The following is a 17,913-nucleotide window of genomic DNA, read 5'->3' as shown; positions in this document are numbered from 1 at the left end:
CGCACCTTGCGCTGACATTCTTGCTGTATAAAAGCCGACAGACGTGCAAAGCCAACAAATAACATTGCTTCACACCCGTACAGCATCACATGGCAAAGACACGTGCAGCTTTGGATAGCAACACGGGCATCAACGCATACCAAACCAGTAACCTAAGCACTCATATATGGCTCCCATTTCCCTTGCTCCTCTTGACCAAGCAGCAGTAATGCTGCATCTACAACATAGTAGTACATCAATTCTCAAGTGAACAAATCCACAAGACAACCTGTCTGCACAAACCTCAAGCAGCTCTCTCTCAGTGCAACTTCTAGCAGCCTGAAATATAACTTCTCCTGCTCCTCATTCAATTATTGAACAATCAAAGCTCCAGAAGGTAAGAAAGAAATCATGTCATTCATCAGCAGGTTCCTATGCACAAAAACAGTACCAGAACCAGTCTCCAAATCATTTCAATGTGTCCTTCAGGAATGAGCACCACCACTTTATTCAATCATGGTGGGTTAATGGCTCCAGGGAAAGTAATTCAACTATTAAAAGCAGAAAGCAAGCAGCAATAAATAGAACCCATCCCTATGTATTGTGTAACACAATTCAAAGCAGATACATGAACACATACAAATATTGCTGGCAACTCTCATGACAATTAATTTGCAACCACAAAGCTTTGATCTCAATCTCCATGGCATGGTCTTTTTTTAGAGCCTACACTGAAATAACAATTATTCGTACGTCTTTTTAATTCTTATTTTGTCATCTACAAATATAAAAGCCACTTCTCTTGGCCAAAGCATTTGTTCTCCAAGGAAGAAAGTTAAATTAAAATTCTACTGTGTCAGAAGCAGGAAACAGAACAAGGAGTATAAATGTTGGCATTATTCAAAAAGGAGTTTGACATGAAAACACACATAACGCACTAATGGCTTGAAAAATTCAAGTATCACAACACTTAGTCACCAAAATGCCTGATTTTTCACTCAGCTTGCTGTTCATATAAGCATGCTGACCACCTATGAAAGGTCTCCAGCAGCGCAGCACGCTCAGTGTCAGGCAATGCACTCTGCACCTGCCCTTACAACTCAAATCTGATCCACCACGTTCACAGAGTGATGCTCAGCTCCAGGATTTATGCTAGTAGTGGCTCACCATTTATTTTTTTTAAATTAGGCTTCTCTGAACTCTTTCAAATTAAGTTCCATGTCTTGAAAACTACTTTCTAGGATGCGCATTTCTGCAAAGTATATCATGAGAAGCATATTAGGAAAGGGAGAACAACGTGAAAGAAAGCAGCTCTGTCAGAGGCTGGGAATGCAGCTGCCTGGCCAAAACCTTCCACAGAACAGGAACAGGGCAGAGGAAACCTCCTGGCTGCCAGCAGCTCTGCATGCTGTCCCTCACAACTGATCCAAGCACAGCCTTTTCAACTCAGTTTCAGGTTCAAGCTTGAATTCCTTTTATCCTTATTTTGATACCTTACATACAGTCGACATTGTCTGCCTTCAGTACCACTGGTTTAATGGAATCCTGTCTGTCTGCAAAGAAATCCAGAAGGGCAGAACAACTGAGAAAACAAGATTACAACTTCAACTGATTTCATGTGGACTGAAATCCCCTTTTAGCACACGAAGCATGAAGCTGCTAGCATGGTCAACACAGTCTGAATTTGGACTGAGTGATAAGATGCATCATAAGGCAAGCTGTGAAACCTGAAAGAAGATGGTGAGGCAGCAAGAAACCAGGAAATGAAATTAAAGCAACTGACCTAACTTGAAGCTGTCTATTGTGCCAAGGGCCATCTCTGGAAGGACTACTAGATGAAGCTCACAGATATTTCTGAGTCAGACAGAAGACTCGTTATATCACAGGTAAGCTTTATCCTCAAGTTTCATACGCCAGATTGGAGGGGAAAAAAAGCCAAGCACAATCATGCAGAAATTAGACTGAGCAGACGACGCTGATTTCATGCACCAAGCTGTTTTTTCCAACTAACAAGGAAACAAATAGAATTAAGAAGTAAAAGCATCGCTTCCAGCATCCCCAACACCCACAAGAACAGTAAAAGCTTTTCAGTTATTTTGTTTGGTTTTTAAACTGTGCGAGGCCAAGAAGTGCCATATTAGTAAATCACGAAATAGGTCATCATCTATCCCCTCTCACCACAGCAGACTCTCAGCTTGGTACACAAGCTAATGGTTTAATTACAGAGCCTCAGGAAATAAGAAAGGCAATAAGGCAGACGATCACAGCAGGAACACATTAATGGCCTTTTTATCTTACAGAATAAAATTGTTTATTTGATATTTCAAAGGTCCAATGTGGCAATTAACTTTCCTGTTTGCAGCCTGACACTAACGCTTTGTGCAGCAGCTATAATTAGTTACCATCAGTGTGGCACTGTGGCAGCTCTGCATGTTGGAGTCGGCCTCAGCAGCCAATGTCTGTGAAACTCAATCCCTTTTTCAGGCCCCCTGCTCTACCAAGAGCCAATTTCTTCGCTCATTTGGAATCCTACAGCTTTCTACAAGTTAAGGTTCCTACACTGAACAGATATTGGCAGGGGATGCTCTACAAAATCACTATCTCCTACAGCACTGCTACTGAAACAAGTCATATGCAACTAATTCAGAACTGTGCCATCTCAACACAGAGAGGCAAATTCTACAGTTTTTTTTTTTTACATAGCACTGACAAAAAGGTAAGGAAATCAACAGCTTGGCACTAAGCTTCCTCACACCAAATAACCTCAAGTTGTGTATCATTACATAAGCAATTGCATTATTCTGATCTCTTCTGCAAATGTGATTTTCTGAAGTGTACTATGAAACGGTAATACACAATCTCAACCTGTACTCCATACTCTGTACATACAACTTGCCAGAAAATGTGCCTGAGAAGCACACAAAGCATGCACAACTGAGTAAGTCTGCAAACAGATCAGAATAAGCAATCAGTCACCTCTGAGGAAGGAGAACATGAGATTCCCACAGAGCAATTCAGAACTCAAACACAACGACAATCCTAAAACACAGCTCACGGGTGCTGCTCCCATACAGTGCAACTGCCAAAACCAAAAGTGGGCTCCAAAGCTTTAGAAAGGTTGCCATGACTTTCTTGGAATCTTCTTACCCAAAGAGATCCTGTGCCATTAACACAATTGGAAGACTACAGGGGCAAGAATGGATAAAGAGTGACCTATGGCCCCATACCCAGTAACATAGCAGATTCTCATATCACCTTCTGTTCCCACACTCCCCCAAACACAGAGAACAATGCCAGTTCTGCTCCTGCACTTAATCAACTAATACAATAGAAATGACAGATTTGTTTTCCCCCTCTTCCAGCTACTTCTTCATTTTCAGATGCAGTTCATATGTGTGGAGAACTACAAAAAAAGGACTTTTTCAAAACACAACAGATGGTTCACAGTGCAAATTTAGATTACAAGACACAACCCACATATTTTAACCAACTAGTCTTTGTAAAGGAAAAGCTGATAGTAGGAACAGTATAGTCTAACAAAAGATAAGCACTGGAGCACAATCAACGAAGGAATTATAGGTACAGATGTGTGGTATTAACAACAAACCCATCCTCACAAAACTTCTGATCTCACATGCCTTTACTTAAACAGGCAACTCCAGTGCTTGGCAGGAGGTTCTTCCACACTCCAACCTCTAAATCTCTATTTGTTCCTTAACCAACACTCCCATACCACCCACCACCTGCTCCATCAGCTAGCACAAAAATAACTCATGCTTTCAGTCTTTCAGGTTGATGGGATCAAATTCACTTCTAGTTTCGCATTTCAGCAAAAACTGTTTGCAAACTTTGACAGAGAGCTTCAGTACAGAAACAGTCTTGGTGTTCCAATGGTCATTTTAAATTTTTGTGCAGTTTCTGACGCAGTTCTGATTTGTTCAAGTTTATATCCAAAAAACACACAAATATGAACTTCATTTTACATTTATAACAAGAAATACACTCATAGAATGGGGAAAGGGTGCAAAGCACACAAGAGTTAAGAAATGCAAGTCTTCTTATTCCTCACTGTCTTGAAGTCAAGTCACCAGATTGAGCAGCTCCACCTCCTCGAGCAGTGAGACTCGCCCTGCAGGGCACACAGACATCAGATGTGCCCCATATTAGTCACTCTGTAGGGCACTCCAGCACAGAACTGGATAACTGCAGTTTGCCCTTCAGATAAACACCAGCAGACAGAATTAACTTGGGCTAAATCCTGGGATTAGCTGACATACAGTCTGTGCTGGGGAGGAGAGGAAAGCAGACTGATAGATTCAAAAAGAAGAAAACCAAAAACCATCCTCCTATCAATTGCAATTAAAAGTAAAACCCAATAATGGTGGAAGCCAGGTATGGAATTGCAGAAACCAAACTCCCATCATTGAAGCAATGCATTCTTTCCTGTCATTCACACTGTCTGTTCCTGTATTCCTACCCATCCATCAAGGCAGAAGGCACAAAGACTCCTTTATTCCCACATAGGAAATAGAACCAGTTAAAATGAGTTGTCATCTGACAGAACAGCATTCACACCAGCCTCAGTAATTCTCCTAATGGCAGCAGTAACCTACCCAGAGCACATTCCTACCAAATACCAACACGTATGAAGAGATAACAGCAAGCAGAAAAGCCACTCTCCTGTCCTCACTTACATTCACATCATCGGTGAAGGAACAGATAGGAGTTCAGGAGTTAAGCTGGGCAGAACTTTGGCACGGCTATTTTTTCTTCAGCAAAATTTAGGGAAACAAATACCAAATCATTCTGTGCCTCCTTGAAATTCTATTTGAATACAAACAGCAGTTTTACATCTGAATAATCAATTTAAACGAGGTCAATGATCTTAAAGACTTTTAGAATCAAACCCACAAGAACAAATTAACAATAAAAGTATCCCAAAATGCGCGTGTCTGGAAAGTATATCTGCGCCATCTGTAGACTGGAATGCCAACAATGGGAACACGGTGCTTACTGAGAGCAGGGTGGAGCAGGCATTCTTATGTGCTGGGATGTGAATAACACCCCACAAAAACACGTTTAATACAGGCTTCTTTCCTAGGCATACGCTGCAATCAGATATATGGCCGTACTGCTTTTATAAAGAGACTTTCAAGGTTGTTATTACAAGAGATAAATGAAGGGAAACGGACACTTCCAGCTTGTAAAACAGTGCCTCCTTTTCAAAGCATTGTTTGCATTTTTCAAATCATTAAAAGGAAAGGAAACCAAATAGAAGCTAAGAACAGCTCATTTGGAATTCAACCGGATTCTCTCCCTGCTGTGGAATTTCAGCCTTGTACTGGAAGAAAGGTTGGATGGGGGAGGGCATTGTGCTCAGCAGCACCAGAGCGAGGCAAAGGCTGGCTCACAGAAGCTGCTGGAAAGCTGCTCTCATCCTCAGCTGCTCTTGCAGATCCCACTGCTATAAATACCAGCACTGCAGCTGGCATTCTGGGAGAGCAGCATGCCGGCAGGCTGTGCAGCAAGTGGGAGCGAGCCGAACCACACAGCTCCAGCCATCCACAAAGCTGAACCAAAAGCACCCCAAAACTCACTGCCATTCAATAACCTGACACTGGCCTGCTGCAGAAGCTGTGGGTCAATGCTTGGAGTTGTGCTCAATTCTTCTCTCCTGTGTTTTTTGCTGCAGGATAATACAAACTCATCCCATGCTTTCTGCTTTCACTTGGTGGCACCTCCAAAAGCTGCTGGCCTTCTGCAAAGGTTTTGGCCTTCAGACACACTGCCAGCACTGCATTCAAAGAAGCCTGGGGAGGCTGTTCCACCAGCCTTAGTAGTTTAAAAGATTCATGTGGTGAAAAAGTTGGATTATTAGAAGCAGTTCTCCCTGCAAACAGAAATAACAAAATGCAAAGAAAATTGCCTCCATCTTCTCCTTGAGCCAAGCCTGCATTCAGGCCTTCCCTTGCCTGCTGTGGGACTTGGAACAAATAGAGCAACTGACAACAGGGGAGACATTCAGAGAACTTCAGCAAACTCCACTTTTCTCACACTTATCTTTCCAATCAGTTCCCAAATCAACCTCCCCTGCAAGGCATCTTCCCCAGGACCCACAGAATGCCTGTGTTGATAGTGCCTGTGTTTGCGTGGTAGCATTAACACCGAACAAGCACTCATTCATGGACAATTCACTGTAACCACAGTTATGAGCATTTACAGACCAGGAAAACCTGGGTGAGGCTTAAGTGACTTTACTCCACGAAAGTTTATTTTCCCAACACAACCTCAAGAGGCAAACACACAGGAACAGAAGCAAGCTGTATGCAGAAAACAAACTAAACAAGATGAGCTGTAAGAACTCATGCCTGCTCCTTGGCAGGCACAAAGCATATCAGAAATGGGTTCATTTTTGCTGATACCACAATCACTCACTTGAAGAAAATAGATTGAGAATCAAAACTGAACTCTCCCACCTCCACTGTCTCATCTGAAGTTTTTAAGTGGAGGAAAAACGTATTTAGGTAAGACAGCTCCCACAGAATCCCTCACTTGCCTTTCCTACCTGTGCAGCAGCCACTACACAAATTCCCACTACTTTACTACCCACATGTCCTCAGTGCCAGCCTAAATAACAGCCAGTTTCTCATTAAGGACTTCTCCCATCAGGGATTTAAACTGAAGGTTATTTCCATGATACAAACTCTTTAATGAAACTGTCCAAACCACACTAATGGAATGCTACTTCAAAAGAAAACCAACTTGCTGTTATTACACAATAGCATTTCTTTTCCATTCAGTGTGCCTTTTCATTCAGAAAAGACTCAAAAGTTAAATGAGAAAGCAAAAGATCAGCAAATTCTAGTTTGTTTGGTTTTTTTTACCTTTTGGAGTAAGCTTCTTTGAATGGTTGATAGATTTTAGAGACACATAATGAAAACAAATCATTAGAAATTAAAAAAAAAAAGTTGTATTTTGTCCCTCAACCTCTATAAACTGAACTCAGAATGCCTTACAAAGCTTTTCTGCCACCAAGGACGCCTGCTTGAGAACCCAGGTTGCCATCTGCCTGCAGCAGCAGCTGTAACTATTGTTCCTGGCAGATGGGGCTGCTCCAGTGTCCCTACTTTCATTAAGTACAAAATACCTTAAGCAGTCCACAAAAAAAAACATTTGAACATCACAGAGCTACAGGGAGAAATGCTGAGTTAAAAGCCCCAAACAGGCCATCATCAGTGCTGGCCTGAGGTGCTGGCTGCTCTCCCACCTTCAGATACACCTCGGCTGTGCAGGTGCACTTGGCACACACACTGCTTTCACTGGCACCCACAGGACACCAAAACCTGTTTTAATCCATCATGACCAGTTACAGAGAACATCCCAGTAAAATAATTCCTCATTTCCTTCCTTCATCGTGCTTTTCTATATGCTTGTTCAGCTTTTTAAAAGACCAGGCCATTAAGACTCAGCCACCCACAGCTACCTGAGCAGTCCCACACCTCCTAACTTGAACCTCTGCTTCACTTTAACTTTTATTTATGTGTTGTTCTTTTTAATGGACAGCAGGCTTATGAAAAACAAAAGCAAAGCACCACAAGACCACCACAGCACTGGGATGCTCTCTGAACACAGAACAGTTCATCCTGACTCTATGATCCAACCACCCAAGGCAGCAGCTGCCCATGTTGTTCACATTTTATCTACTCGTTTTTGAAATCTAAGAACTGCTGATAGAAAATACTTTCAGATCTATAGCTCTCCTCTCACCCCATCTATTATGCAGCAGGATGGTTTTCCCACTCATAAAAACAGTAATTTAGGGAATGGACTGACTCTGCTGAGCACACTGCAGATAAGATGCATCGATGTACACCATTCTGAAGGAAAGATTAAAAAAGCAAGAGATAAAACATATTCAAACAAGATACGCCGACATCCAGAGGTTCAAGATCTGTTATTGAAATCTTATTTCCAAAAGCTGCTGGTGAGTTTAACCTCGAGCATGTTAAGCCATCTATCCAGTACATTATAGAAATACAAAAGCAGAGAATCTTCCAAATTTAAAGACTGCCAATATGAAAAGGAATCATCTCAAAGATAAACTGCATTAGGGTTATTGCAGAAGCTCCAGTCTGCTTCAGTACTGTGTGGGATTTTAATCAACACAACACCATCACAAAAGCAACTTGAAAGTCTGATATTAAGTTTCATATGAAAAATTTCCTATCTGCAATAGCAGCATAAGGAAGGAACAACGTATTACAGAGCATAAGGACTGCCAGCAGAAAGATCACACCAGGGAGTTAATTATCAATATAAGAAGTCTTCAGAGCCCATTAACTTTTCCCTCCAGGCACACCTATCCCTCACCAGGAAGCCCAGCACTGCTGACTGACCCCAGGGCAGTGCTACAAACACAGCTGCACTGTGCCCTGACCCAGTGGGTCTGTGTGCAAGGGCTTCTGGGCACAGGTCTGCACAAGGGGTAATACAGATGTGCCCTTCAGAACTGAAATCCAAATGAAAACATTCAGGTCACTTCAATCTGTGTGCATAGCAAATGCTTTTAAAAACGTCTTATTTTTTTCCTAAGGTCCCAAAAGTTACAACAAAAAACAAGGATGGTCTTTCTTAAAAGCGTTCCTCTCAGTAAATGTTTCATCTTTCGTTTGCTTTGGTTTTTATCTAACAGTTTGATGGTAATGCTATGTTGCCTTTGGAAATCATTGCACATTCACTGATTAAGTGCTTCAGTAGCAGGATTTTGCTGTTTCCATGTTTATGTCCCATGTTTAGGAATCCCACTATTGTCTTCCATTCTACCCTCATTTCTCCCGTTTCCACTGCAGAACTTCTGACAGCATGATTCAAACGGATACCATCTGCAATCAGATATGATCTGAGCAGCACAGGCTTTCTGCCAAAATACCAGCCCCTTAATGCAGTCAGCACATGTGACTTCAGCTGGACTGCAGAATTTCATTCCTGCAATGCATATTTCAAAAACAGAAAGACACAGTGATGCACTCTGACAATCCTTTAAGGGCAAGATGCTGCAGATCGCCAATTTCTGCAACTATAAAGAATAACAGTCAGAAAAATCAGCAGAACAAACAAGCAGGGTGTGCCAGGTACTGGTTTCAAAGTTTCCATACACTGCCTTCTTCAGAGGGAAAAGCAGAAGCCCTGATTACTCAGGGCAAAAGCACTTCTTGCAGGAGCACGACTGCATTCATTATGTTCAGCTTTGGATACTTCTGCATATTTCATTAGTTCAGCTATTGAGCCACAGCCCACACATTCCTGTACGTTTCTACCAGTGCACAAAGCTACTTAATTCAAGTTCAAACTATGGATAAGTTGAAACAGAAATGCTCAGTTATTAAGAGTATATAATAGCACCTAATGTAATCATTGAAGAAAATTCCTGTCTACAGCTGTTTGCTGTATTTCTCCTCAAAGAGGGCAATGTGGGGAAGAACAGCAGACTGACAGACTGCTGAAACTGATGGTTCCTTTCCCACAGCCTGTAATAGCCCTGATGACTTCAACCTGACACCATCTGTCCTACCACCCATCTGGTATCACAGCCATAGGACTCGAATAAAAGGCCACTGATCAAACATTTCCAGGACACAAAATATAGCAGAAGCCATACATAAGTTTCCAACTACATAAATCATGAAATATTTTCCTCCTTTTGAAAGCTGATGCAGTTTCTTGGGCATTCAAGAGCCTCTGCAGTGCAGTTCCAGCACTGAGAAACAGAACTGGTGTTTCTGCCCTATCAGTTGACAGATGAACAGAGATTCAGTGGTCACCCCTGTCACTGTACCACAAATAGTTTCCACAGGCTCCTGGAGTTCAACAATCCTAAGCTTGTAAAATGACTGCTGTCACATCATGACAGCAATACGAAAGCCTACTGCAGAGGCACCCAGCAGTGCTGCTGCATTTCAGAGCTTGGTGGCATTTCCATAATGAATGCCATCTCATGGTGTCCACAGTTCTTCCCCTCTGCACTGCTTTGGCCTAAAAGTTGGCGTGCAATGTTTGGATGCAAGGATCTGTTTCTACAACAGATGACTGCTAAACATTTTTTTTCCACTCATTTTCAATGGAAACTTGAAAATCCAATAAGAATTGTTTTGTCAGGTAACATTCTGCACAGGGTCTAAAGATAAGAGTTTATTGCACTGAAAAGCAAGCAAGTCTTTTCTGCAGGACACCTCACTTTCAACAGCAGAGAAAATAATCTCTGCGCATTATTTAAGTGACACCACAACCAGAGGTCACTGCAGGAGTACAGCCTTAGATAAGAAAAAAGAAGTGAGAGGAAGCCTGAATGCAGCCTACTTCTCATTAAAAGGCATGAGTAAATACTCAAGCAATCAAACAGTGAAGCAACTCAGTACTCTTGGAATGCTAATTCCGTAGGTTATGGGCAAGAAGCATTACTTGATTACTTGACAGTAAAAAATACTACAAGAAGAGTTGTTTATAGGTATAGCTCTTAGTCTACATGTGGCAATGCAGAAAATGGAATGCAAACTGCCTTGACCTTCTGAAGCACACACACAAAAAAAAAAAAAACAGTCAATGGTGTCCATGTTCAGTTACCCCAAGATGAGTCTTACCCTCCAAATTTGACCCAGGATAACAATTTAATAGTCTTAATTTCTAACAGATTAGAAGTGTTAAGTCTTTTATTTTGCCATCTAGACTGGAAAGCTTAAAACTTTACAGGAATTTCTCCTCTGTTTTCTCACTCATACTTTGCTCCTTGACACAAGCACAGATTGCCAAATCTGCACAGCAGGAAGGAAAGCAGCAGACCCAGGCAGAAACCAACCACAAGAATGATGATACAGTGGCCTGTAACATACTTCTACATCTGTCATTCCAATATAGACAAAACAAAGAGGTTTTCACTTGGATGTCCTAATCTTTCTGCAGAATTCACAACTCCTCACAAGCAAACACCATGAACAACAGCATCAAACTTGTGATTTATGCTTTCTAGTTAGATTTTGAGGTAGTTTCATTTGCAACAGTCTCAGAAGACCTGAAGGTTCACTAGAACAGTAATTCTAGATGCTGTGAAGTACACACTAAGGAGTTTAGCCTGATAAAAAGAAGAGGATTAATCAGGGAGAGAGAACACGGACAGACCTTTCTGTGCTTAAAGCAACTTACTGGTAGAATTGCCTTGCATCTGGATGATACATTTGGATTCTTTGCTGGTTTCTCGCGAGTTGAAGGGCCGGACCCGAACAGCCACCTTCACAGAAGCCCCCGACATCCTGGCTGCTTGTTGTGCACTGGAGATATTACGTGGAGGAGGTCACAACCCTTCAGGTTTACCTTCTTGCTGGCGTTTTCTAAAAAGAAAAAAAGTAATTTGGTTATTTACAACTCCTGCATCTGTGCTGATAAAAAAAAAAAGGCTTGTACAAAATAGCTTGACTTTAAATCCTCCCTGCAAACACCCTTCCCATGCAACAAGCTGCTACTTCAAAGCCATAACTGGAAATACACTTAACAGCACCTGCATGCTGTCTCCCTATTCAAAAGTTTCTGTCATCCAAGGCAGCTCTTTTGAAGCATATAAGCAGATTTGTTTTCATTGCTTGGTTTTCTTCCCAGAAAGGGGCGCTAATACCAAATAGAAGATCTGGTTGCAACATGTGTTAGGCTTAACCTAACAAAGATAATTTTAGCAGTAAAGATACAGCTGCTTAGATTTCAGAATGAGCTAGCTGCCATCTACTACACAGCTACATTCCCTAGCTGTCAACTCTTGCTGCCACAAAGCATTAGCAGTATGAGTAAAACTGACACAAGTGTGACAGACGTCCCACGCTGACTCTTCATCCACCCCAACCCAGACAAAAGGGTGCAGCAATCAACCTTAAAGAACCCTCTGCACTCCTGGGAATCTCCTTTTCCCAAAGGAAAAAAAAAAAGGAACTCATTACCTACTTGTATATCTAGTGATTAAAGGGCTATTCCATAGAGATGAAGAGGAATCAAAAATTATTGCCTTCAGGTAAATATTACAATCTCTGTCTCCCACAAACATTCACCACTGAGTTCATCTTCATTTACTATCAAAGCACTTGTCCAAATGCTACCTGCCACATCTCAGTGATGAAGCACTTCAGTAGGGAGCAAACTATTCATCACATCCACAACCCCAACCTCAAGGCACATCCATCTGATACAGTTCTGCAATGTAGAAATAATAGTGCTTGGTTCAATTGCATTGCACCCAAACAACCCCTCCCACTAGAAGAAAGTTTTGCATGTAGTCTACCACTAAGGAGTCTGACATAATGCCACACGATGCTGTAAGTATTGAAGTTTAAAGTTCAAGAACCAATAAGATAGATTTCAAAAAGAAGCCATCAAGGTCTATTAAAAAACAAAGCCACCACCATGGTTAGGAAAGTATCCCTGCCACAGCCTGGAACCTGGAAGGCTACATTGAGAAGGCATGATGATACAATGGGTTTACCCATCTAGATAAAGATCTGCCACAGCCACTGCTGAAGAAAGGATTGAGGGATCAGATGAATCTGGTGCTACTCACAAAGCCATCCCTACCTCAAACCCCAGTGAACACAGACAGTACTCTGCACTAGTCAGCATTCAAGGCCTTGAAAACCTGAAAGCTTGCTTCATGGCTTGCTGTACTCCACACAAAGAAACATCCATGTCATGTAATCACAACGCTACAAGATCACAAAGCATACAGCAGATCAAAAGCAGAAGCTTTTCAGCTCTGCAGTTCTCCAGCTGGTAGGTAAATGCTCAATTCAAGCGATGACATCTTCACACAGGACAAGATCTTAATAAAACTGCACTACTTCAGTAACACCATCACACAGTGGAGATGGAAATTAAATTACTCCAGCAAGCAGAAGCAGTGGAAGAAAGCATTCCTTATTTCAGCAGGTACCAGAGGTCTCTCAGCAGAATACAAGGTTTGGAAAACCCACAGGAACAAGCCAACAGAATTTCAGTGACACAGCAAAGTGGTACAATGAGTAGCTCCAAGGCAGACAGCCAGTTATTACAGCTCTGCATTAGTAAGAGATGAAGAAGTTGCACTGCAAACTTAAACAGACTACAGCAAAGAGGTATTGGGAATGAACTGCATGATTTGCAAAGTTTAAAGGAGATTTTGTGGGTGTTTCACAGAGATTAAGTATTACTAAGTGTGTGTGTGTGTCAAATTTACACTTTCATTATCACCTTCTGCTTATCTCCCAAGTGGAAATGATGCTCTCCCTTCCTAATTCCATCCCATGTAAGTACCTGTGCCCTCAGGAGAGCTAAGGGACAGACTAATCTGGATACAGCCCGGTGGCATTACCCAACTGACCCTGAGAATTGCTGCTAGAGCACAGGAGCACTGCCACACATGGCCAACACAATGCTCTGCATCCAAAATGCAGTCTCTGTTAACGCCAAGTTCACAGCACTGTGTCCAACTCGAAGTTCAGGGGTTTTCTTCTCCAGGCTACAGAAATAGAAGGGGCTGCAGAATGTCCATAGGCTGTGCTACAGCATGGGACAACAGAAAACTGGTGGCTGATTTCTCAAGGCTCAGATTTAGAAAAGCCACCCAACATGGGTGGGTGGTTCTCTCTTCCTTTCCCCCACCTACCAATATTGACATGAAACCCACGACAAGGGCCAATAAATGGAAATAAGGGCAATAATGAAGAGATGTGGAAACAACACAATGTGCTCTTATAACAGCAGTTATGAAACTTAAGGATTTTCCCTTCGTACTGAGAAGTCCCACATCCAAAGTTGTTTATGTTACCCTTCCACAAAACACCTCTTACTGCACTGCTTCTATCTCTACAGATAACCAGCACACACAGGAAGCTGGAAAACACGATGGAGTGGAAGAATCATCCTCTTTTCAAGAAGTTGCGTGCATCTCAGAACCACAGCTCAGATCTGCTGGATTGAGAGCTGCAAGCAGCTGCTTTTTGAAGAGAAATTTACAACCAAACACAACAGAAAGTGTTCCTGATAAATGCCTCATCTGTGAGATACATTTGGTTAAAGCAGAAGTGGGAAGTGGGGCTTCAGAGGAGCTGTAACCATCACAGATACCTTAGAGACATCATTGATATAAGAGCTCAGCAAAAGAAAGAACTAAGGTTGTAAATAAGATAGCCTCTAAAAATATCTTAGTGGAAGGCATAACTGTATCTGCTATTTAATTCTATCCTATAACCACCCTGCAGGGCTCCATCCAGCTCTCACCCATGACAACCAGCCAAGGGAGTCGTGAGAGCAACACGGTGCCATGGGGAGGCCCTGCAAAGAGACAAGGAGTGAGCAGAGCTCTCACCTCACACTAACTGCTATCGTCAAATAGCAATCAAGGGACAAGTGAAAAAAAAATATCTACTGTTGGAGTAAGCAAAATTAAAAGATGCAGTCGGGCGCTTTATTGTTACACGCAGCAGAACACATTATGGAAAACAAAGCTCCTGGCTCCTGGTAATACAAGGCCATGTAATGCTAGTTACCTCCAACAGCAGTAACTGCCAGAACTGCTTTCCAAAGTGCCTGGCAGCAGAGGGAAACTGCAGCTCCAGGAACGCATCCTGCTGCATGATAAGCAGCTGACTGACCTGGAGGTTTGCTGTGCAAATCCTTTGTCTTGCACAATAGCCATCTTGGATCTCTCCTCTTCTACCATCTCTTCAAAAATACCCAACAAACGACAGAAAAGGAGCTTAATACATTAGGTGAGATCTGCACAATACTGAATTAAAAGCTTCTCCCTTCTATTGTTTTTTAACCCTTCAGACTACCAGAAGCAGTCACAGGACAGTCAGGGACGGCATCAGAACAGGATTCTTTAGCACGGCAATGCAGCTCCAGAGCAGCACAGGTCACCAGCAGGAACAGCCTCACCACCAGCAGCGCTTCCCCCAAGTGCTGTCACCCCCACTCCTGTCAAAGAGCAGCTGGACAACAACACGCTGACTGTGGAAGCCAAACATCCTCTCAGAGCGCCTTAAGCAACCTGCCTGTGGTGTCACTTCAACCCACAAAAATCAGCGCTCCCAACAAACCGCACACCGAAAATATGGGGAACTAATTCCATGAGTAAACACCACATTCACAGCAAGAGAACACAAGGACATCACCAGCGGCTGCACACGCACCGGCTAAATGACAGCCTTGTTCCTAGCAGCTGTAAAGAAGTGCAGAGCACAAAACCAATGCACTAAAACACCAAAACCAATGGGAGACTTCTGAAGGTACCAACCCTCTCTTTTATGCTGCTCTAAAATGACACCACATTCACTTCTGCCTCGCTCAGTTCTGCCCCTTCTCACAGCTAGAGCAAAATGCCTACCTGCAGATGCCCATGGACTTCTGATGCTCACAAGAACACCTCACTATGCAAGGTTTAGTTTCGATTATAGGACAACGAGCCCCAAGACCACGTATTTTTCCAGTCTTCCCATATACCTTTTTTTTTTTTTTAATTTACTGACTAGTCATAACGTTTTATAAAGCCCTTCACCACACAGAATGACACAAGGCAAAACAAGACCACGTTGTACAGCTAGAAATAAACTGCAACTGGTTTTTCAAGGTTCGTGTTTCCCAAAGTACCTCTGAGTACTACAGAACACTGCCTAGGAGCAGTAAGAGGAGACACAACTTCAGCAGTAAGTGAAGATGTGTAACACAGCCCGTGGGACAGATTTAGAAGAACAACCTTAAGAAAATGAAGCTGTCTTGCATACGTTCCTTCCAGGCTTCTAAGGCTGCTGTTCGGGGCGGAATGAATCATTCTGCATCTTGAAAAGGATCTACCAGCTGTGTAGCTTTCAGTGTTTGCTCTGTATGAATCCAACTGAGGATCGAGAAAGGAGCTGTACGAGTGCTTGATGCAATACCCCACTGGCAGCACCCACGCATTCGGTGAGCTCTGTCAGCACAAAAGCAAAGCCTGCATATTAATTTTACACCAGACTATTACTAAATGATACCCACCACCCACCAAGTCCTACAAGTCACACACCAAGGTTTCATTGTTAAAACGTATCATTAAACAAATCACCTGGATCCCTTGTCTGTTTTCTGCTATTCACTCTGCCAAACACAACCACGTTGGTCAATCACCACTTATGATCTCAAAGCACCTGCAACTACATTTGGGCCTCCACCCAAATGCATAAATAAACACTGGAACCTCATTGGAACCTGGAGCCTTGGATGCATTCTGAAGTTCTGAATCAGTTCAGAATGTATTGTTTTTTTCTGAGATTGTTACAAGCAAAACAGGAGCTAAAAGGGTCAAAATTTTATTTACATCATCAAGCATGTTTGTAACCAATCCAAAGCTGTTACAAAAACAAGGTTCACACACACAAGAGAAGTACTGCTTTTATTCAACAGCCAACCACTGAGTCCTATCCGGGCAAGAAACAATATGAGATGCCCACCAGAGAATGTGCCAACTTTTAAACAGAAAAATTGTTTCCTACTTGTAACTTAACCACACAGCAGCTCTAAAGAAAGGCAAGGAAGGGGCCCAGAGATTACTGTGTGGAAAGTGAGCAAAACAGCTGTTCAGAGCAGCAGGGATTACCAACAGGGGGGCGGCGGGGGATCCAAATTTAGGTCCCCCTGTGAGGATCGGGTGGTGCTGATGGTCTGACATATCAGCTGAACTCACACACCACAAATCGCTGCCCTGGGACTTCGCTACAGAGCGGCAACGCCGGATAGAAGAGGTGCAGAGTCAGATGGTATGAACATGCGGGGTATTCACCAACACGGCAATATACTGGGCCGTACAATAACAAAAAACAGTTGAAGAGGAGATGGGAATGAAAAGAATGCTCTTTAAAAACAAATAAATAAATGGTACAGACGTCTTTCAGCGCTTGATTCCTCGATTCAGAGAGCAGACAGAAAGCCGCCATAAGCACGCACTGAAGGTCCATCAGCACGCACTGAACGCCGCTCTACGTTTCAGCCCCCCGTTCTGCCCACGATGCCAGTCCCGGCTCCCCGCCCGGGCTCTAAGCGCCGGCAGCTCCCCAGCCCAACATGGCTGCCTCGAACCGCGCCGCGCTGCAGCCAGGGGCAGAGCCACTACCTGGCGCTGCTCAGACACAAGGCGGGCGCCCTGGAAGCGCCATCCATCCATCCATCTATCCATCCATCCTCCCCCCCACCCTCCGGTTCCGCACACCCCGCAGCCGGCACAACGGCCGCGCCCGCATCCAGAGTAGCGACGACGAGCCCGAAGGATGGCGAACATCGGTGACACCCGCGACGCCGGGCGTGGAAAAGGCCGCACCGCCGGGGACGGAAACGCGGCCGGGACGAAACGCCCGCATAGACACCAGCGAGGCGGGGCCTTACGGCGCTGCCCCGACGGCTCCGGGCCCCGCGCCCGCCCCGCTCCCCGAGCCGCAGCCCACCCGCGGCCCCCGCTCCCCCCGCCGGGCAGAGCGTAAACAAGCGGCCTCCGCTCCGCATTACGGCTCCCTCCGGAGCTCTTCGCCTCCCTCCGTTCCACCCCCCGCAGCCGCTGTGCCACGCTCCCTCGGCGCCGAGCGCCCCTCACCTGGGGACGGCCGCCGCGGGGGTCCGAGGGCCGCGGGCGGTGCTGGGCCGCCGGCGCCGTCAGCGGCTGGGGTCGGAGAAGGAGAGCAGAGCGGGGCGGGGGAAAGGGAAGAAAGCGGCCTCCCCCATCACAATTCGCCGCCTCCGCCGCGAGGCCCGCCCGTCGCAGGGAGAGAGCGAGCAGACAGCGGGAAAGGAGAAGAAGGGAGAGAGGGAGGGGACAGGGGGAGGGAGGAGAGAAAGGCCGCGGCGGGGAGAAGCGGCACAGCGGTCCGCTCCCGACCGCGCCGCTCCCACACTGACAGAATC

The 17,913-nt window shown here is 44.2% G+C and overlaps 1 protein-coding gene across 10 annotated transcripts in view; it reads right to left on the bottom strand.

Moving 5' to 3' along the window:
- KIF1B (kinesin family member 1B) overlaps positions 1–17,913 on the bottom strand; it is an 80,816-nt gene extending 62,903 nt beyond the window's left edge. For all 10 annotated transcript variants that reach the window (XM_048967959.1, XM_048967965.1, XM_048967962.1 and 7 more), the window contains exons 1-2: positions 17,606–17,913; positions 11,176–11,360 (exon numbers count right to left, since the gene is read on the bottom strand). In XM_048967959.1, the coding sequence (XP_048823916.1) occupies positions 11,176–11,281 (106 nt within the window). In that variant the 5' untranslated portion in view covers positions 11,282–11,360; positions 17,606–17,913. The remainder of the gene's footprint in view (positions 1–11,175; positions 11,361–17,605) is intronic.

The sequence above is a fragment of the Lagopus muta genome, chromosome 21, assembly GCF_023343835.1.
Source record: "Lagopus muta isolate bLagMut1 chromosome 21, bLagMut1 primary, whole genome shotgun sequence".
NCBI classification, from domain to species: domain Eukaryota; kingdom Metazoa; phylum Chordata; class Aves; order Galliformes; family Phasianidae; genus Lagopus; species Lagopus muta.
This window is presented reverse-complemented; position numbering and strand designations above follow the sequence as displayed.